The 23,116-nt window shown below is 38.1% G+C and overlaps 1 protein-coding gene across 9 annotated transcripts; it reads right to left on the bottom strand.

The window, feature by feature from the left end:
• Positions 1-244: 244 nt before the first annotated feature.
• Positions 245-23,093, bottom strand: GNPAT (glyceronephosphate O-acyltransferase). Of its 9 annotated transcripts, XM_026085058.1 has the most exons (17): positions 23,013-23,093; positions 22,335-22,496; positions 19,581-19,772; positions 16,945-17,121; positions 15,178-15,307; positions 12,099-12,226; positions 11,592-11,667; positions 10,851-11,002; positions 10,630-10,760; positions 9,686-9,909; positions 6,863-7,108; positions 5,806-5,885; positions 3,595-3,735; positions 2,558-2,657; positions 2,368-2,461; positions 1,250-1,311; positions 245-914 (listed from the first exon to the last, which is right to left on the bottom strand). In XM_026085058.1, the coding sequence occupies exons 2-17, from the start codon at positions 22,338-22,340 to the stop codon at positions 871-873; spliced, it is 1,983 nt and encodes a 660-aa protein (XP_025940843.1). In that variant the 5' UTR covers positions 22,341-22,496; positions 23,013-23,093; the 3' UTR covers positions 245-870. The 9 variants fall into 9 exon arrangements, 8 of the variants coding, with proteins under 8 accessions (XP_025940843.1, XP_025940846.1, XP_025940842.1 ...); XM_026085061.1 differs by lacking the exon at positions 22,335-22,496 and having other exon boundaries at positions 19,581-19,769; positions 23,013-23,034; XM_026085057.1 differs by lacking the exon at positions 23,013-23,093 and having other exon boundaries at positions 22,335-22,960.
• Between the last annotated feature and the right edge of the window lie 23 nt (positions 23,094-23,116).

Genomic DNA, 23,116 nt, shown 5'->3' with positions numbered 1-23,116 from the left:
GCCATGGCGCCCGCCGGAAAGGGCCGTGCCGCCCCGCCCCCCCCTTCCGCCAACGGCCAACGGCCCGCGCGCCGCTCCGCGGGGACGGGGGAGGGAAGGGGCGCCCGTCTTTTTCCCTTTTCTTTTCCACTCCCTGAAGGGCCGGAGCTGCGACCACCCCACGACCCACCCTCGGGCGCAGCCGCCACCGCGGCTGCCTGCGCCCGCCCCCTCGCGCGGGAAAACCAGCACACGCAAGAGGTACTGCGCTTTAACTCCGTTTTTATAGGTAACATTTATGAAGTAATCGAAACAATACCAGGTGCTTAAAAAAAAGAAAACACACACACAAAAACACAATTAGCATGTCTGGTTATTGCCCAAGATTTGTTTTGTGCTCTTCTTGCATATGGGCCTCATCTTACATACAGCCAGCAACATATTTTTTCCTAAATATCAATTTTAATGTTTAGTCTTTAACTCCCTGTTACAGTTTCACATCAATGAAATATTTGAAACCAATCACGTTGTTACACGCCTAAAAAATATTTCAGTAACCGTTACTGTACACTTCTCTTTAAACAGGTATCAAAAAAAAAAGACAATGTATAATCTGTTTTTAAAAACAAACACAGCAAGGGTACAAATATAACTTTAACCATCAGCAGTGACGGTTTCTAACTGGTAATGGAAAACGCTCCAGCTGAAGAACACCTTTCCCCAACACATCCCAACCTCTCCCTCTCCTGCCTCACACACGTTTACATACTGACAGGTCCCAAACCCAAGGATAAGACGTGAATTTCATTAATTCCCATCTGTGCTCGGGTTCRGTGTCGTTCTGTGTTCTCAGCAGACAGTTGCAGCCACAGTCACAGCATCAAAGACCGCTTACAGTCTTGCAGCCACAGGTTTCTGTACAGGTATCCTAGAGTCTAACAAAAAAAAGTAAACACCACAGCATTAAAACGCTGTAAATACCATTCCATTAGATTACTTATTGCTTTATTTTCTTTGGTCATTGGGTTGCAAAATGTTTTCAATATAGTAAAGAAGAAATAATCAAYTACACAGAAAAAGGAATTCAAAAATAAAAAAACCCAAACTTTTTCATGAACTTTTTCATTCTGATACAATTAGGATTCTCATACTGAGAACTTTAAGGAGATACTAGAAACAACACACAACTTCTAATGTAAGTTTCTAAATGAAGTTGGACAATGAACAAAGAAACTCTTTAACTGAGTTAGAGATCATTCAAAACACTTACCAAACATGTCCAGAATTTTATTAACAGCTTCTTGATTTATACTGTAAGTGAATCCATTGGTCCTAGAGTTTAAAAAAAAGTATTCAATGAATATTTCTCACTCATTTCTATATAATCTGAAAAAATAATCTGAATAAAATATATTCAAATTTCATCAAATTTTTCATCCTACCAGCATCTTTATCAATTTTAAGGGCCCCCTTCAGCACATCAGTCTTTTAAACAGATTGTACTCAAGGATGGTGAAGGTTTCTTTTTCCTCCCTCTTGCTCAGGCTCCCTGCCTCTCTCTTCCCTTAATTTTTATTATTGGTGACAACTGCAGGAAGACAACTTTTGTTTGTTTACTTTCAACTGAATAATTTTCAAGACCAGCTCTGTAAAGCTGAGCCAAATCTTCAGCTGATGTCAAAATCTGGTACACTCAGCTAATTTATTCCATTTACTTGAAAGGGGAATTTAGCTATAGACATTTATTTAGCACAGTGACAAAGCAGGGGACATAACAATAGTACTTTGTCTTTGTGCTTTCCAAGAGCACTACAAACCTTAACCTGGCATAAGAAAATAGGTCAAGGTTATTGTCTGCCAATTAAGTTCTGTGAAACAGTCAAGACAATATGGGTACTTGTTATAACATGGTCTGCCATGGTTATGCTCCTAAATATAGTAAGAAGTTCCACAACACAAATGAAATAGATTACATCAAGTGTATGCCATCATATTTCTGTACAGCAATAACTGTTTGTTAATCATTAAAAATAAACAGGACTCTTCTATTTGCTTATCAAAGCCTTGGGAGAAACTCTGAAAACCAAAATATAAAGCATGTGGTGTCAAAAGAACAAGAAGCCTACTAGCAGGTTAATAAAGTTTGTCACTGGGTCCCACAGGAGCGTTTACACTCTAAGGGGTGCCATTCTGCTTCTACAACATGTATAGAAAGCAGCTCCCCAGGTCTTCATTGGGGCTCAGGTAAATCTAATCAACCGTCAGTTGACTGGTGTTCAGGAAATCAGGGTTATGGTATACTGCTTAATACTTATAGCTCAACCATTGACAATTTCCAGTAAGTCCACACATGGTCTTTTGTGCACCAAAAAGCCAAAGTTGCTTTACATTTTCTTCTTCTTCACTGCACCTAGTTGCACAAGAGCTGCCAAGGCATTTTTCTGGAYGTCAGAAGACAGTGCTTCATAACACTGAGTATTCCCTACAGAAGAAGCAGAAACACAATTAAAAGCTTTATCACTGCCCATCAGCAAGCTATGCTTATTAAATGATCATATTACATAACAGCTGTACACACCCTTCTCAAGAAGCTGAAAAACAAAGTTGCGGACTCCAGATATAAACTGCTTCTCGGTAAAGGTTTCTTTTGCTTCCTTTGAGAGGTATCTGAAAATTAACTAACATTAAAAAAAAGTTAACACTTTTTTTCCCTTTTGATTGTCAATTTGTTATTAATTACAAACAAACATGTCCTCATAAGGAAATAACATTATTGTTACACTTTGAAAAGTGTAGGAGATGTAGTCAAAAGGTAGCATTACACAGAGCACCTGAAATTTTTATTACTGTTTAACAGGCAATCTTGAGAATTCTAATATTAAAGTAAGATTCAGTATTACTGTAATAGTTATCTTTAGACACTGATTTAACATTCCTCTTTTCACAATCAAAAACAGTATCTTTTTAAAACAATACATGTTTTACAGATGGGGAAAAAATTGGCAAATCAGTACAGTTCAGCCTAAGTCATACGCCAAATCATTAACAGTTCTCTCATCCACTAGGTTCAACTACCTATGTTCCCAGCAATATGCTGTTGGGACAATTTAGCCTCCTATTGTTGCATATACTATTTATTTCAAAAGCATAGGGTTTAGTCTTACTAAATCTCTGGAGAAAGCCAAACAATTAAAAACAGATACCAGTGGAATTAAGGACTCCCTAAAAGGCTATCAGATATAATATGCAAACAAACTTCCGCACCTGGCAGGACAGCCCACGTAAAGTGAATTAAGCAAGGGCTCCTCCTAAAGAAATAAAAATGAACCTGGTTGCAGCACACTCCCTGTGAAGTAAAGTTTATATACCCACAATGGACCACTACATTACAATGCAGTTTATTGCTTTGGTCGTTTTGAAAGGTCCGAGACAGAAGTTGAAATCAGGATCCTGGAAGAAGGGTGGTGTTTAAGATACTTTTAACTGCTATTTCTCAACTCCTGCACTCCCTAGCCATGAAAACACTCACTATACTGCAGAAGAATCACTACTCTCATGGTTTTCCTATAAAACACAGGAAAGAAAAAGACAAAAATTTTCTGAAGAAAAACATACCTGATAACCTTCCATAAAAGGTCTAAACATAGCTGACAAGAAAGATATTACAACACTTCCTTTGTCAGTAGGGTAGATTTCTTGTTGAGTTGTTTGAATTGCACCACATTTTGTAAGTAGAAAACATCCTTCTTCAAAATCCTGGGAGAGGGAAGCATAACTGACATTTTAACATCTACAGTAGGCACAGCTGCCTTTTTCCCCATGAAAAAACAACACACAACATGACACCACTTCCATTTCTGAAATCAGTTCTCGAGAGACTTGAACCAACATTTTCCTATATACCAGAAATACACTCCTAAAAAGACAGTGGGAACATGTTCGCAAACACAGATGCACCTAAATGCTCAACAGGCCTTCTAGGGCCAAGAAAAGAGCTTGTGGCTGCTACTGTAACTGCCAGCCTGAGTTCCCTCAGGATTTTGCCAGAAAAAGGCAGATTGTCTGGTTTGGGGGCTGGGGGGTTTTTTAGCTGGGGTTTGCTTTTATCTCATGTCCACTGGTTGTGATAAATGATAACATAGTTGACTGACCTGCTGCCTGCACAAGGGGCAACACAATGGCCAAAAGTTACAATTACAGCAGTGTCTGTGACAAAATCTTTTTTCTGCCAATAGCTGGGGGGAAGAGCGGAGGAGAGGGGGTTGAAGATCTCTTCTTGAAATAACATAGCAACTCCTTTATTTGATTCCAGTGAAGTCAGTCATGGTCACCTTCTTGTTTCTTATTTGGTTTTGGTACTTAAAAAAAAAAAAAAAAAAGCTGCAAGAGGTAACAATTGCTAACAATGAAAACAATGTGATTTTTCAGATCAGCAACTATGCCAATCAGCCATTAAAAAAAGTCCCAGTTCTCTTCTATATAAAAATCTTTGAGATATGAATATAGTCATAAGCCTTGAATATTCTTATGAAAATTATTCTTATCTCTTTGTTTATGCAGGTAAAGTGACATTTGAATACCATTATCATATAATTGGCCTTAATATAAAAGTCACATTTAATCAGTTTAAAATCCAAATAAAAATCTGGACTTGCCAGTCTATATCGGGTATGACTGTGACTTTTTTACTAATAAACTTGTGCTCACCTGCATTTCAAGCTGGCTAGACTACAGTCATCAAAATTTTATATATACACACACACACATATATTTATATAAATATATATATATAAAATATGTATATATGTGTATTATATATATATACACACACGTGTGTGTGTGTGTATATGTATGTATATATAAAGCTTACTTATGCACAGAAATATTGAAGCCTTCAGAGTTCAAGGTATTAGAAGAACCTTGGGCACTATATACACACTACAGTGTTAAATGCAGTACTGTGGATTCAAGGAGAGGTAGGTAGAGAGATGTACTTTAATATATGGGGCACTGGGTGTTGGCACAATGGTCTGTTAGCCCTGCCATCCCAGAGCATATATATTGAGCTTCACAAAACAACCGATCATGGCTGCACTAATAGGACTATAATTACCTAGAGGACAATAAGTACTTAAATTTGGAAAAGCACACTCTATTTGTCAAAGATAACAAAGACACACAATAGTTGATCATTAATTGGTATAATAAATCTAGTTTAACTTTTTGAAAGTAGTTCCTCTTGTAGTGCCTCTTTGCTACCTAGTCTGCAACAGCTTTTAGGTAAACTTACCTTTTCTGCCCTCAAGGAGAATTCCTATTTTGCTTCTGTGCTGACAGAACAAACCTGCTCTTTGCTAGAATTCAATGACAAGATCTACATTAACACTTTTTTCTTCACAGCCTAAGTCTTTCACAACCACAGAGGAACAGGACAGTCTTTACACTTAAAGATTTTTCTACATGTATCTTTCTATCTGTGCTGAAAGACTGGTAGTTTTATTAAAAAAAAAAAAGTCAAACTTCTGCTACAGTTCATTTTAATAGTTCAGAATTGGGCAATTTCACACTTTTTTGTTTTTTACTGGAGGGAAGGAGGGAGGAAGAAAAATGCACATGCAACCTTGTGGATTCAGACAATGTTTTGCAACTAAACAAATGAGTGACCCCCACTCTGATCCCCTTTTAAGTTCTCCCTCCCACTTACAAATCAAGCTGATATCTCTGGAAGTATTTATCACAAAGCACTTGTTAGGGAGAGCTCTGAAATTAGATGCTCTTTTAGTTGATTAAGAACTATCCAAATTTATGTACAAAGGACGATTTTACCTTCAATGAAATGCCAGGAAAGAAGATGAACTCATCAGAAAAAACATCTCTCAAGAAGCTGAAGCAGCTATAGACTTCCTCTGAAAAAAATTATTGTAGAGTACTGTCATTTAAAAACATATTTTACAACATGCAAGTTAAAAGCCTTTTGCTCCTGATTTTAGAGGTACCATCTACTTCAAATAAAATCTGGACTTGACATTAAAGCATACATAAATATACACCAGAAACTGCAACAGTGGGACAACGACTACTCCAAGTACTTGATTCAATTGTTCCTAAAAGGAAGGAACTCAGGAACTGGGTATGTAGCTTCTCAGGGCATGTATTAAATACTATATAATCAGATGCCACACAAAATTAATATACATGTTCTGAAAAAAAAATTTTTTTTTAAACAACCAAGTATTGGAAAACACCAAAATACTTCAGAAACAACAATGGGAAGAAGCAGAAAAACTGGGAACTAGCACATGCACGTGTAAGCTGTGTGCAATTTGTAACCTAAAATGCGGGCCTGCTAATCACCAACAAGATAAGACACTTATCCGCTGTAAGTCATTCTACACTCCTGTAAAATGAAACCTTGCTAGAGAGGCAGGAGGCACTTCCAAACGTAGTTCCACTTAGCATAACTGAAATACAAAAGGTGATTTATGCCACTTTGGGGGCTATTTCACCTTCTGACAGCTCCACAATGCACACTGCAAGGGAAGTAACAAACACTCCGAAGCATCTGCTTCTAAACCATATTAGTTTTGTATTCCAGACCAGTGTAAACAGGAATCGGGATCACCTCATCTTAACTCTGCCCTCTCAGTGGACTATACTTATTTTCAAAAGTATCAAAGGGTAAACAAATCAAGTAGGCAACAAAAATACAGCCCTCCCCCCCATCATCACATCCACATTACGCGAGTAGACCTCATTCAGCGAGCTGCCATAATACTCGGAGGGAAATCCCACAAAGAGCTGCAAGAACCTTGTGCTCCTCTCACTGGGGACAGGGCAAAGAGCAATGCCGCTGGGCTCCACTCTTAGGGCTACCCAAAGTTACCTTTTCGGAAGCTGCGTGTCATCTGCAAAGCAACCACCACCAGAGACGGGCGCACAAACACGTTCAGCAACTGGTTCCTGTAGGTTCCACACATGAGGACAGCCAGAGCTCGCTTAAAGATGATCTCCCCTACAGCTCCATCTTCTGCTCCTTTGTCATTTAGGACCACATGGCCATCTACAAGGCGAGCGATGTTGGAATGCAGAGCAAGGCCAGATGTAATTGCTTTTTTGGCACATAGGTTATCTAGCAGGAAAACACAACACTCAGGCAGATGCAAAAGGGAATACATCTCAGTTGGAAGCGCACATGACAGCATCATAGTAATAGGAATGGGAGTCACGCACACAACAAGAACAAAATATGTCAAAGTCAAAATTAGATAAATCCCTTATTTAAAGAGGGACTGACTCCAGCATTAGCTAACACAAGTACACAGATATCAGCAAGATGCTTGAATCAACTTTGGGCAAGATTCTGTTTTCAAGAACCTGTGTGTTGTCATCCAAACTGAAGGAAAATTATCTGAGAGAAGTTTCCACAATACAACCATACAAGGATATCATAAACAAGTAAATATGAAAGCTGAAATAGCCTAATAGATAAAGGCAGTGTCTTCTGGCACCTGAGCTTTTTAAAGATGACTTTACCATTTTCATCATTCAGGAAATGGAGACTATGCTTTTGCTTAGGCATTTCTGACACTAAGTTTTGAATCAGATTCACAAGTCTTTTTAATATTTTTCTTAATTCTCTTATACAAGGAAGCCCTCATCCCAAACTAAGTTTAAAGAAATCCTAATAGAAGGGTCATGACATAAAACACCTGCTCCAGAAGAAAACAGACTGTACTTAAATGCTCTTCTTGTTTCATAAGACAATTCTGACATTCATTTTAAGGAGTCTAAAGCAAGGAGGTGTGTGACTTTGGGGGTTTTTGAAACAAGAAAGTTCTTCCAAGGCAGGCACAAGTTTTGCAAACCTGTGTGTAAGCCTTTTCATTGGATTGACACACAGCAAGCTTTGTGGAAAGATAATGAACGGTATCTCAAGTCTTGAAATACACTCACCTTATTTTAAAATGCTTTAAGCTTTAAACACTATCCAAACATTCTCCGTGTAGAGTGACAGACTGTACCCTTTGGCAAGCAAGGGAAGAAGCAATAAAAACTAACATAATGATATACTTTACTTGATCATAGCAACACAAGTATATCAAATCAATACAGGCCTTGATGGCAAGAGGAAAGGAAAAACTCACATATTCCGTACTCTTTCCTCTTAACATAGCTTTCACATAGAATCTCAATGCATTTTATTTGTTCCTTTGGCCTGTTTTGTTCCAATTTTGCCAGAGCTCTCAAGTTTCTCAGTGTAATAAGCAGAAGTGTGAGAAAGTCATTTTGCAGTTCCTGTTTCTAAAACAAAACTTCTAACACCTCAGCAAATATTCTGCCTGTATCAACTAACCAGCATGATAAAAGGAGAAATAGCTAGCAGTTTGGAGACAGAAGAATAGACAGGGTACATGTAGTTTCTGACTTTGTGGCATCTCCAAGTTAACCTTTAAAATGTACTTATTTTTTCAAATTATTGACACTCCCCCCAAAATATAATAAAAAGCCTGTTTCTATGCAAATGATGCCTAGAGCAGAACCAAAACATTGTGGTAGAATCTGCTCAGTTGTTGTCATTTCTCTGTTTCATTACCATGCCTATTTTCCATACCCTGACTACACTACAACTCAACTAAAGCAAAAGCTTATTCATCATTGCCAAGAAAACAGTCAAAATAAATGGGCAAACCCAAATGTGGTGTGTTCTTCAGTTTATAGTAAGATTCTACATCATGCTTAAGTATCCCCATGAAATTTGTCCTTTTACCAGCCTGGCAGGAGTAGACCTTGCCTGTATTCACAACAGTGAAGATCTCTGGAGGAAGTAGTATTCTTCCAGAAATGGCAGAGTTCTGTTAAAACTATGGCCTGCTTGTATTTCTTTCTTGCAGCATTGAGAGAGATCCTTGATTATAAACATGACTATAGAAGCACAGATCTGTAGTTTAAACATACCTAGAGTGAAAAGGTAAATGTATTTGTATTATATAATTATTTTTCTTTGCCTGCTTTACCACTTATATCCTGAGGCTCCACAATGAATTACCTGTGTCACCTTGGCTCACAGAGAGAAGTGAAATACAAAAAAAATTATTTAGAAAGTTGGAAGGAGAATCAACCTTTCAGCAGCCAGATATATATATGTATATATTTCATATATATTCATATACATATGAAAAGAATCTTCTCCCCCAAGCCCACCACTCTTTCTGAGGATAAAGCAAAATGTAAAAATAAACAGACAAATTATAGCTTTGATTTTATCTCACATATACCTTTGGGCTAGTTCTTTGCCACAGTAGCAATTTATCAAGAAACAGCATTATACTGAGTTACTGTTGCAGAGTGGGTAATTGCCTGTGACTTACATTTAAAAAGATAGGGTTCAGAAAGATAGACATTAGGTAAATCTCAGCACTCCTTAATACAATCACGTTATAATTTTCCCTTCATTACACACTTCAAGAAATAATAGTAAAATATCTGTTCTGCCTCCACCTCACTGGTTTTCAAAGTAGTATCTTCTACAGCCTGAACCAAAAACCTTCAGCTTTTAGCATCATTTTTGCATATCCTAAAACCCCATTTATGACTCATTACCAAGGAAAACATTATACTGTAAAGTCACCATACACTGCTTCCACGTAAATATAATTTATCCTTCATAAACAACAATAATAATAGAAATAACACTTTCTCTGCATACCAGGCCACTCAATGAATCCTCCAAAAGTCTGTGTTAAGCCTTTAAGCCAAAGGGTCTTTTCTATTAGAAGTTCAAAATCCACGGCTGGCAAATTCTGGAGCAGGACAGCAGCAACTAGCACCCATGGTCTCAAAACCATGTTTTCTATTTGCAAGAGCTCCATTTTATAAGCTACATCACTGACAAATTCTTGAATATCATCAGATGGCTTTTGGGGCAGATGCCTGGAAAAAACAAAAAAAACCCACCACAGTTAAAGGTAAAAAGCTCTGAAATGTAAGATCTAAATTATATCCTTCCCTATTTGCTCCTTATTGCTCCCAGATCCATCACCACTTTATAGCATCTAACATCTGGAGAGTAATTCTATCCATGTAGTATGTACTACAGGAGACCTGAAGTACAGAGCAAAACAACAGTAGCTTCATGATAGCATTTAAAATACAGAACCCTGTATTGACACTGCACATTTGCTATCTGCAGAAAAAGAAATACCAGGGCTTACATTCCGATATCAAATTGCAAAAGTCACCCAATCCAGTCAAAGCTACAGCTTCCTGGTGCATGATCAAGTAACAGTTTGCAGTAACAAAGCAAAAAGGGAGAGGAAAGTAAATTTTTAAGTGACAAAAACACTGAATTCTCAAAAAAATGCCTCTAAGAGCTTTGCACAGCTCATGCATCATCATAAAATTTTTAAATGACATTTCTCAACACGATACAAAGCTACAGCAAGTAACAACTTATTTCAGGAACACCCTATCACAAGCACAATAACCCTGTGCTCAGACAAAACAGGTTCAGCGGTCTAAATAGTCAGATCACAGGGAGGAGAGAAAAGCTAAAAATAGACAAAGTACTGAAAGCACCTGTCTTAATTATTTTACACAGGTGAAGACTAAAGAAATGCTTTTCCTGTGTACAAACCATGAAAGATGTGGTACCTGGGAACCAAATTATATGGGCATCGATTAATCCTCCCAGATGCTAAGGTTCGGAGCGACACCGGCTGGCCAACGTAAATATGTATCGTCCCAAAATTGTCACTGAGGATTCTTCTGGCTTTCAACAAGCCCTAAGAAAATGGAGAGAACGAAGAGCAAATTTTAATGCTACAGGGTATGTATACACCCAACTATGCTCTGTTCTTATGGAATTTACGTACAGACGTAGATTCTTTGGGCTTTGGGACTCCTAGGAGTTCATAGGCATAGAGGGATTCTTCTAATATCCTCTCATAGCTGATGCTGATGGGAACAAGGTACGTGTCGAAGACTTCACGTTTAAAAAACGGCTCCATCACAATACTGAGAAGACCTGCAAATAGGGGGAGGAAAAAAAAAAAAAAGTGAATCACTTGTCTTTTTGGAGCGGGGAACAGCAACTGCCATTTAACTTTGAAGATGATTAAAAACTAAATTAAATAATTAAAGATTAAAAGCTGCCAACTGACATGCACTGTGCTCGCTCTCTTTTCAAGCGAACAGAAGAACAAGATGTTGCCCAGGCTTTAAAACACAAAGCAAACATAAGCAATGCATTCGGTCAGCTAGGTGTGCTCTTTTCAATAGTACTGCTGTGCACTCACTCACACAGTATCTTCCTTCTAAGGATCCCTCATTTCAATTACAAACAGTTAATTTAAAATATTTCTGTGCTGGCAAGGGGATGCCTAGCAGTCAAGTACACAGCGGGACAACAGGAGAGAAAGCGGTAGAGTGCAACAGACTTGTATTGCCATTTTTTACAGCCTTGAAACTCTAACCATAGTGTTTTACACTATTCTGACAGACCTCAACCATTTCCCACCGCTTTAACACCCCACATTGTCTGAGGAACTTAAGAAATAAGCCACTGATGACAATACTCATAAACATGAAGAGCTCTAAGTTTTCAACCAACCTACCAAACTTTGGAGTCAGAGTCTTGGCAGTGCGGCTTCTAGTCCCTTCAAGAAAAAATTCGATTGGGGCATAGCCATTCTTCAAAAATAAAACAAGACAAAAAAAAATGGTCAGAACAATATTTCTTCTTTATTTCCCCTCAGAAATTTTTGTTAAGTTTTTTAAATGGAAGCCATGCACATCTAACTTCAGTCATCTCTAAGTCTATATGCATCCAGTGTATTTGCCACACCATATAGCTAAATTTTACACATTTTGCCTGTGCATGAGATATGGGCACATGATTAAAAGCAACTGATGAGCTGTRATTTGGTTACCACCTACTGTTGAACTGTATAATGGAGTGCATGCGTGCTCTCCGCTTGCATCAATTCTGAGGGAAAATTCATTTCCTCAGATCACAGTGAAATTTTCAATCATGTACCTACAACATCACGAATATTTCACAAGAATCATTGCAACAGAGTATTTCTTATGCACACGTTTTGATAGTTCAGTAATTTATTTACCCTTAACATAGTTTTTACATATTCAGCAAAAACTGCCCAATACAGTCTGTTCCCACCGAAGGAACGTCGCATAAAAAAGGCACCTGCCCTTCGCAGCAGCTCACCAACTATTTTCATTCCTAGGAAATCTGGAAAAAACAAACAAAAAACAAAACCACACACACAAAACTCATTGATTAATATCAGCCAGCAGGGTAGACCAGTTTCCCTAAAACACTGATTCAATTACCAGAATACAGGAGAATCAAGGATTCTATTGTTGGAAATACCTTTACTTGCTTTCAGAACATCAAGCAAGACACATGTAGGCATGACTGATATATGTTTTCAAGCTTTTTGCACACGGCATACATTTAAAACAATTTCTTTGGATAATTTAGATGGTCAGATTTCAGTCATAACGAAGGCTGTATTTAGTTCATTGTCTCACTTACCTTCAGAAAGATTAGTTACCATTTAATACATCCTAGAAGACACAGAAGTTAACTGAATAATTACACTGTATACAGTTATACCACTTGAGATCCTGACTCATCACCTTTTGGGTGGTGATGGGAAGAGGAATCAAATCAAATCAATTAAACTTTTGGTAGTTTTCTAGTTTTACATGATCAGGGTCAACACTTAACTTGCCAAAACCAGGCAATGCTTTAACAGCTTTTTAAGGGAGGCATTTAAAACAAGAGTCTACACAGCAGCTGGCCATTTGCTGCTTCAGTCTCCTTGTCACCTCAAACAGTGAAACATCTGAGAACAGGGATTCCCTTGGTAAATAAGTTACATTTCCAGCTGCAACATTGACATGACTGCCTTGAAGATCTGATGTAATTTTATAGTACACACACATGTGCTTTATATATGTGTGTGTGCGTGTATATATGTATACACACAATTATTATTTTTATATATGCTACTGCATATATATAGAAACATTTTATTTTGTGTATATATAGCTCTTATAATACATATAACTTACACTTTAAGCGCACACTGCCTCACCCATTCTGTGCCTTGAACGTCACTTGCTCCTGGTCCCAGGTCATGAGACAGAAATGTAGATCCAAGCACCAGCTGGGTCCCTGCTAATGCAGCACCACATATACTGTGGTGTTACCAGCAACTGTTTACCTTACTTTAGCTGATCCCCATATATCTGTCTGTATGGTACCTGGAATCAAGGGATAACTAACAGAGGAGAGGCACTTATCACCGAGATCAGGAGAGTGTCTCTCCACTCAGCACAAGTACCACTTTGAAAGTGAGCCTGTGTACCACATCTTGTGAACCTCTAATACAATATGTAGCAAATATGACTAAAATTGTGGAGTGCTGTGTGTGTTTCCACCAGACAGAGGACTCTAAAATGATACACACACTCACAGCAACATAACGACACTGCAAAACCCTAATTCTGGAGAAATTTGTCCCCAAAATATCTAAAAAATTTAAAAAAAGTTAATTATTAAAAAATCCCTCTAAGCTAACTCAGTAATATCTTGAGTGTTTTGAGGCCCATAACTTAAAACAGATATTGGTCTAATCCAGAAGTCAGCAAAGGAGGACACTGGTACCTACAACAGCACGTGGGCAGTAACGTGTGACAGGTCAGCAGCTGCAATTCCTTAAAAAAGGCAACTATGAGACAGCAACTTCTCAATTCACCAGAAGCTAACCTGTATTACCCAGAGGCAAGATAACATTAATTCACAGAGCAGCAGAATCTTGTCTTCCCTACCAAACACATTCCCTCAGCTTCTGCTGATTTTCTACTGGTATACCTAACTTCTCGTTTGGAAAAGAAAAATACAGAAAAATACAAAAGAAAAATTCCCAGCCACTGGTCCAACCTATTCTAGAGCATCAGAAGAGTGTTAAGTGCAAAATTTCAGAAGCACACCCTAAATCAGCTCTGTCCTCAATTCATTTTAATGGGAGGAAAGCTAAGCTTAATACGGACCTGAAAAACCTACCTTTAACTTTTAGCTATTACAGGTGCCTACTCAATAAAAGAGTTACCAAATTTGTGGCACTTTTCATGCAAGAAGCTCAAAGCAAAGTTCCTGGCATCAGATAGCACCTACTGAAAAAGGATAGTGACTCAGGTTCTTGGAGAATTTTCAAATGCTTTTCCATCGAAAGCAACGGAAAATTTGTCAATTTGACAAAAGTGACATGTTGCGAGGTCGGGGGGAAGGAGGGGAACAACACCCTACCTGTTTATTTACAGGCTCATTCACTCCCTACTCTTTCAAAAAGATGAACTAGTAGACTACAGTAGAGTAATACATTCCCAGATCTTTGCTAGCTTGCCCACGTGCATACAGGACTGCACTAGATCTCCAGCTGCTGTCTGCCCGCTTAGAAGACTTGGTTGACACCACACATTTCTCAGTTAAATGCTGGCATGAAGTCAGGATTTTCAAAAGCACATTAAGCCAGAAAATATTCACTGTCCAAGTTAAAAAAAAAAAAAAAAAAAAAAAAAAAAAAAAAAAAAAAAACCACACACAATTTCATTTCCACAAATAAAACTGGCTTCATCTGCTTTAGGATTAAATATATCCAACAATAGGTCCATTGAGGCAAATTTTGTTTTCCAGCCAGCTCTGCTCTCAGCACTTCACATAATGGAATTCTGCCAATGTTTTCAAGAGGATTGGTCATATCAGCATCAAGGTGATTGGCAGTTCATATCTGGCTACTATGACTGCACTTAGAACTGTATAAAGTATCAAAAAAGGCTCTGCATATGCAGTAGCTCTCAGTCAAGTTTTTGCCTGTTTCCAGCCAAAAAATATATACAGAAGTTGTCTTTTCAACGCCTAGCTTTGCCCATCCTCATGTCTGCATTTGGGACAGTTCCAGTCAAACTGGCTACTAAAAAAAAAATTCACCTTTGAATAGACTCCTCAGCACAGACGGAGAGGCTTTCAGATGCTTTAAGCATCTCATCCAAGGGAGATATTCCAAGACATATTTGGAAAAAGAACTTAAAGACAATTACTTATAGTAGCAGCTACCAGACCACTTGCTACAGATTCTCTGAATCCTGAAAACATTGTTAAGAGAACATACTTGCCTATTCCTGCAGCAATGACAGGCAGAGCCAAGTCATATGTATACAGCAAATAAGACAGCATCAAAAAATCTATGTAGCTTCGGTGACTGGGCAGAAGTACAACAGGATGCTCTTGAATGGCTTGTTGCAACTGAAAAAAAATCCAAACACAATATTGTTCCAATATTTACAGACTGCCTGTTGAAATTTGCAAACACAGACCTTTGTGTGGCTTAAGACAAAGAGAAGTTGATTTGCTTGAGGGTGGTTTCTCCATCTGCATGCTCTAAAATCTTTTTCAGTATGGGACCAGAGGAAATTTGGAGCTATAGTTTCCATAACAGCAATGTGTGGTTCACAAGCATCGCAGGACTCATAAGTAGGGGCCACCTCACTGCACGATAACATAATCCAAATCCCTTTGATGGGCATGAGAAACCCAATAGTGGCTGTCAGGGCTGACACTGCTAAGTCTTCCAGGGAGCACACTGCACCCTCCAGTGCAGCAACATCCTGCAAATGAAACAAGGGGACAACAGCTCCCTAGGGAACAAACTTAAAACATCCCCTGTCTCAGAGGCACACAGTGTTTCATGGATCTTAGCTGTATGAAGGTTTTGTGGGACAGACAACCTGCTCAGTCAACTAACATTAGCCTTTCACCCCCAATTCAGCTAAATGCATTATTAAATCTACAAAAGCTGATCTAACAGAATCACTGAAAAATGCATGCAAGTACTCCTTACATGTATGCTGTATTCTTATAAACAAAGCTTTCAATCACACTAATATATTCCAGCACTTAGTTCAGAAATCCACTAACTCTACTTAAATTATAATTCACTATCTGACCACTTGCTTTTTCTGTCTATATTCTTGGTCACATACCCACACTACCTCTAAAACTAGTCCCAGCATTTCTATTTATCTACTGTCCAGGTAACTATTGCCACGTTCCACCCCACATGGAGAACTGCTTCTGGGATGTACTGTACTGTTTCCTGCTTTATAATGTAAATCAAGTTAAAAGAAAACAGACCAAAGTTTCTCCAGAACAAAACTCTTAAACATAAGCTTCTCCTTCCCTTATGTCCTACATCTCGTACACCATTTTATCAAAATTTGTTGCATAGAGATCTATTTTAAAATTAGGAATTCAGACCCCTGCAGAGCTGGCAAAACAATGACATCACAAAAAAAAAAAAAAAAAAAAAAAAGGAACAAGAGTCAAAGGAAAAAAAATCACAGTATGTCTTTTTTGACAATTATCTATCTTTAATGACAACTCTATGGAAAAAAGATGCAAATAAGACTGTTCACATTACTTGTGCTTACAAGACCATAAATATTTTTATCCTACTAAAAAGTCTTAAGCAAACCCTTTCTAAGCATCAAAATAAACAGCATAAAAAAGAATTTTCTTTTTTAATCTTACAATTGCAATATATTGCATTCATTTCCAAATGTATTCCAAGTGCAGATCTACCTAAACTCTGCAAAAGTGGTAAGAAGTTTTGTATAAAAATGTCTCCTCATTGTAGGCAGCATCTGGAATAGTACAGGAAATCTTGCTGACTACTTGCATCTAAAATACTTAAACAGCATCTGCTTTTTTTCCCTTTATTGTTTTTTAAGAGGTGCAATAATAAACACAAGTGCAGGGTATTTTTTTTTAATGGCTCTTTTAAGTTTTTGTATTTGTTACTTGGAGTGAAGATTGGAGTCTTTGAGTGGCTAGTATGAAAGTATTATAGCTTTTTTTTTTTCTCTCTCTTAAATAGTACTCACTCTCTGCATTCCTTCTTCATTCACGCAAACTCTCTGAAAAAGCCGTTTAAATATTTTGCTCAGAGTAAAGGCAAAGAATCTGACAGCTCCTAATTGCATACTGTGGCCCATCTCATCCAGGATTTCCATGGCTTCTTCTTGAATAATATCAGGTGACTCTCCTGTCTCTTTTGCTAACTAAAGGGAAAGAAACAAACAAGAAAGCAGTCAGAAGTCGTCCCCTCCTTCCTCCCTCCACACACACTGCTCCATGGGCCACAAGAATTAGGGCAAAACTAATGCGATAGTCAGCAAGATTTTACTCTGTGTGACAGAGAGGCACCTAATCTTACTGAACCTGTTCCGTGTCAACCAACAAAAGAAAGCCAAGTTAAAGCTATTTAAAATCAAGAATTAACTTAGATGTCAATGGCGGGGCAGGGGAGCAACACATTTTTTCCCCAAACACACTATCTGAATGTTTTAGCCTATAGTATCTACAGGGGAGGTTTAAGATAGAAGAATATTTCACATATTTTTTGGTCTGAAGAAGGCTGTGTGCAATTTTCCTCAACTGGTAAATAAAACAAAGCCTATATTTGCAAAGATATTCACAAGGTAAATCTGCGAAGTGCACTTGAGTTAAATTTTCAGACTTGTCTGAAGAGTCTCAACCCTATCATGCTTGAATTTCTTTGTAATGTATTATTTTGGCAATCACAAGTTGAAAAGCATACAAAGCACTGTCTCTACCAGCTTTGCGTATCAATGTTCTCTTTCTGTTGCCATGCACATTTCTTTTTGAAGTTTCTTAAAACAGACTTAAATAATGGCATCTCTCTTATTTGACATTAAATCTAAAAATATTTAACTGAAAAGCTGGTCCTTTACTATTACGGAATGAGGAACATGCATTTCACTAACCACGGAGCCCCCTCCCTCCAGGAGGAGGGAGGAGGAATGACAGGACAAAAAAAGCCTTCAAAACCACTGTTTACCCATTATTGTTATTCTACAACACATAAGACAATCCATCTCCTTTAGCTACCTCCATGCATCTCCAAGTACCACTTTACTATCAGATCTATTTGTTTTAATAAATGCATTAGTTTTCATCCTGAATATTTCCATGTGTAGCTATAACTGATCATTTTAACCATTTGAAGCCAAAAATTTGCTTCCACTTAAGCCTAAGACAATCAGTCTCTCTTAGGAAGCAATAAATTATTCTTGTTATTCACTAAGGGAAGAGATGTTGTTCTCACTCATCAGTAAAATTTTTATCACACAGTTGATCCTTTGTGAATTAAGTGCACGTTCACTATAGAGCTAGGCACCTCCTCCCTAAAACCTGGGATAAAGAAATCATACTGGCCACGTAGAAAAGCTAAAATAAACAAATGCACTTTATTTCACACATTGAACATTACTAGCCTCAGCAACTTGCCACAAGAACAAATTCTAGGACGCTTGTGTAAGCTGAATAAACTCTGCCCAGACAGGAGGCATGCTAACCGCACACTGTTGGGCATATTGCCCCAAATAGTCCTAACTGGATACTTTCAGTAATCTCAAGTCCAAAGTTGAGAACTAGACTGCAATGGCAGGACTGTTAACACCCTTCAACTATTTGGTGCTTGGTTGAAAATTTTTCATCAAAATGGTTTTTCATCAGAAAAACAGCACTTCAAAAGAAAACATCACACAAAAGTCTTTCTGACAAATCCTCCGTAAAATATTTTCTTCCAGTAAATGCTTTAGTGCTTGCAAAGTTGAAAGGTTCAATTTTTTGAATTTCATATTACTTAGCTCTTCTTCACAGTGGCAACAGGACTGCTTTGTAGGGCACGCTTTAATTTGTCATGTCAAAACAAATTTTGATATACCATATGTAACGTTGACCATTAAAAAAATAAAAAAGGATTATGGCAGTCACTTACTCAGCTCTAACCATCTTACACACTTCTGCTGACCTGGAATTATTTTTCTAGAATACTGAAAATAGCTACTATGCTAATTAACACGCTCTTATTTCAGCCATTTCAACACAATGGAAGATAGGAATCAGTTTGGATACAACATTTTATTCATTACAAGGTAGTAACTGCCCTTAATCTTAAATATTAAAATATGGTTATATCTTAGTGTTTCTAACCCAAAGAAATTGAGTGAAGTTTAATTGTGTGAAGTTTAATTCTAATTTTAGAGAATGCAGCATTCATGACCGATTCATAAATGTATCATCAGCCTATAAAATTACTACAAGACTCCCTCAAAGTACAAAAATGCCTACGATAAAGGAGGGTGCTTATGTCTTTCATAATGCTGCTTTATGTCAAGGACAGTGGAGGAGAGGAAAAAAAAAAAAAGTCAAGCACATTGGATACGATACAGGGAGAACTGTCATATATGCAAAATCAAAACTCTGCTATGTGAACTAGTGATCTAGCAGCTTCAGTGACAGCTCTGTGGTAAATCAGTACTTGTTTTTCCTGCCAGAAGAGCGTGGCTCTCAAGTTACTGATTTATTGGATTGTCTTTCAAACTACAGCAATCATGTTTGACAAGGTCGGCAATAATTTTTTTTTCCCCTTCTGCCACACAAAGTTTGGCTGTGTTCAGTCTGCTTTCTCTTACAGCTCAGCATTCAGACTCACCTGCTTGATAACATATTGAACTTGCTCTGACTGGAGAACAGCACTTTTAATAGCATTTGGCTTGCACGGTGAAAGCCCTTTGTAGATCACAGGTGCATAGCATTTCATTGCGTATCTCAAGTCACTGGACACCCGTCTTTCCTCCAAGATGTCTTCAAACTCATCTCTTTTCTTTGACATGAGCTCTTTCTGCTGGGAATATACAAATAAAGAATGAGACACTGTCTTCAGCTATTCGTTATTTTGCTACTGTAGCCAAGCAGATCACTGGTGTGCAATACTTTTGCAATGTTTGTTTTTTTTAGATTTCTAAAATATCTGCATACCATACTCTGAATGCATGAACAAATATTACTTGCTTGGAAGAATGCTGCAATTAGAAAGAAATTAACCTCCAACTCCACCCCCCCCCCCAAAAAAAAAAAACCCAACAACTTTCCAACTGCAAAGATCCCCAGCTCACCCTGTACCACATTACTTAATCCTGCCCAACAGGAAGAAGCCAAGAGAACACCTAGGCTTTGAAAGCCAAAATTCCTTGCCTCCAGCCTCTTCATGATTAATAGGTATTAACTAAAGAACCTTTGATTCCAACTGTTGCAACTGCATGAAGATAATGAGATGAATGGCATTACAAAAAAATAATGCCTGCCACTTTAAGCTGCATCTGGGACCTAGGTGATCCGTGACGGCTTTCACGAAGCTCAGATATAAGGTACAAAAAACACAGTCAGATAGGAACAAAACAAAAAACAATTACCAGCTAAGTACATGTGATTCATTCAACCACCTGGAGCTAGGCCCTATCAGAACGCAACACAGTGCGCAGGCAGATAAAAAGAGAACACAGTCTCGAGCAGCCAACATCACTACAGAGCAGAAAAGCTAGCTGCACATCAGGAACTAATTGTGGATCCATCCTGCTGCAGAAATCTCCATGATAAAACTCTTCCACTAGTATCTTCTACACTGGAGAGAGAGGTCTCCTATTATCTATCTCCTGTAACATCACAATGTGCATGAATGACCCCTTAGTCTTTCTAAAATGGAACTTGTATTCATCTAAACTTCAACACAGCAGCAACAGCCACCAGCCAAGCAAGGCAACTGCATGGGCCAGCCTCAATGAAATACAAATATAAAGGCAACTATTTTGATTAAGCACATTTTTTAAAAGATACCAAAATAAAAAGGCTTCTGTCTTCCTCCGTCTTGAATGGTAGCACAGGCGTTCCCTTTCATTCGTTCATTCATTCTTCTCTTCCTATTTAAAACCTATGCAGAACAGTACCAATCTACATACTGAAGGATAAAACACATTCTTTCACTGGCTCTTGCAGTGGCATTTTCTGGTCTCAGGATGAAGGCCTGGCCAGCTAACACACACGAACGCTGGAAGCAGATAAGCAATATGCCCAGCAGCAGCAGCTGGGTGTTCAGCCTTGGGAGAGGGAGTCGTATTTCACTGCCAGTTGACCAGAGTCACATCTGCAACACTATCAAAAACAGCTGACAGATTTAAAATAAGCATATAGCAAACATTTAGTTCCTGTCTGTTCATCAGCACAAGAAGATTTGGCCCAGAAATATCTCCACTTAAGAACCACAAAAGAAACCCTTCAAAGCCTCAGCTGTATCAAAAGCCAGTTTCATTTTATTAGAGAACACAAACCCTGCTATAATGTTTGACCTTTTCATAATATTTTTCCCACACACAGTGTAATCAAATCTGGATACCATCTTTCTACCATAGCAGCGTTTGGTAGCTTCTAGCTTTCTAGCCTTCTAGCTTTTGTTTCCACTATCATACTTCAGAGAACTGTCCTGCAGCAACTGCAGATACCAGTCTCTCCATGGGCTTTAAAAATTATCCGAGGGTTTGTTCATTTAAAAATTTCAGGCTTTTTTCAGGATGCATTAATGTTTTCAACCTTTCTTCTTCTGCAGCTAAATCAGTTGATGTTTTGCAAGAGCCAAGTAAGCTCAGAACAGATGAGAAGACTGGAAATAGCTTTTATTACTCTTCTGTTGCTACTGATACCTTATGTCAATCCCCTTGATCAAAAATAAAGACAGCAAAGAAAAACTTACATCCTGTAACAGCAAAAAGATGGCTCAGAATAGCATGAAAAAATATCAGTTGGTTCTACCTCATGCACATGCTTATATCAGTACGTGACAAGACATTGCTCAGAAAATATAAGCTACATTTATTTCAATCGCCGAAGTTTAAATCCTGTAACATGCAAGTACTTGAAAAGCAAACAAAGAAATCCAGCATTCAGCTCTGGTATTATTAGCCACATCAGCAGTCACCACCTGCTACAGCCACTCCAAAACATGTCTCTGACAAGAATTTTTTCAAAAGCCACAGCCAGTTGAAAAGCCACCACTCTGCCACTCTTCTTCAGTTTTCATTTCCAGATTTAATGCACACCTAACTTCTTTAYGTATCAGTGGTAATTTTCATGTCCTGCCCTGAAGTAGCACGGAAGGAACCAAAACAAACACATTTTACCAGTTACTAAAGGAGAGTAACTCGCCCCTTATAMATTAAAGCCAAATTGCTGTCTCAGCTTCAACCATAGACTGACAGAGAACACAATCAGAAAATATGCTGTTGGAAACTTAGTAATGAGAAAATTCAGGTAGGTTCATGGTTACTGTGGAACCATGGTTAACTACAATAGGAGCCTCAAATTTCTCTTTCTCCATATAACCCTTAAAAATGATAAAATGATGCGCTTGGGATACCAGCATAGGGTCAAGAGGACACAGAAGAGAAGCTCAGGAATCTCCCCTGAAACCAGAAGTTATTTCCTCCTCTCTCTGCCTCCCTGCTCCATCCGAATCCAGGTAGGGAGAGAGGTTTAGCATCTCACATCCAAATCTGTTTGTCTGAGGCTGGTAAAGGAGCTGCAGCAAAAAACAAGGTCAATGAAGTCATTTCAACCATATCACACAGGAAAATCCATTTTGTCAACTCCAATTTTAAGACAAATTTCTAGGAGCAAATTTAATTGAAAACTTACTAACAACAGCACATTGTATTTATGTTGGCCAAAAGGTTAAGACAGACACGTCAATTAAAGATAAGGTTAAATGAGAGTGAGTCACTTTCATTACCACGTGTTTCTATTCCACAAGACAGCCACAAGGTCTATCTTCTAAAATGCTCTGCATTCAGATACCTGCTGCAATTTTGGAGGCTTTCAGCTAAGCTAAACAGACCTGCAAACAGGCCTTTTGACAAAACTCTGCTTTAAAGAGAAGTCCTAGTCATTTCCGAACTTATTTAAGAAGAAGACTGATATTTTACAGCACATTTCTGCTAATAAGTCAGGCATTCAAAACAGGAAACTTTACTGTGATTTAATCCAGACATGTTGCAGAGGCGACCAATTTGTGTGGGGGAGTTTTATGTCAACTCACCCTATTTGTAAGTACATTTGTGAAAGGAACTTTTCACTAAGCTCTTTGGCTGTGACTTCAGCTTGACCACACTTAGCTTTCCAGCTGAATTCTCAAAAAAAAAA

This window comes from Apteryx rowi, unplaced genomic scaffold (genome assembly GCF_003343035.1).
Source record: "Apteryx rowi isolate R43461 unplaced genomic scaffold, aptRow1 scaffold_66, whole genome shotgun sequence".
Classification (NCBI taxonomy): Eukaryota; Metazoa; Chordata; class Aves; order Apterygiformes; family Apterygidae; genus Apteryx; species Apteryx rowi.
Note: the sequence above shows the minus strand (reverse complement) of the source record. Positions and strands in the feature narration are given on the sequence as shown.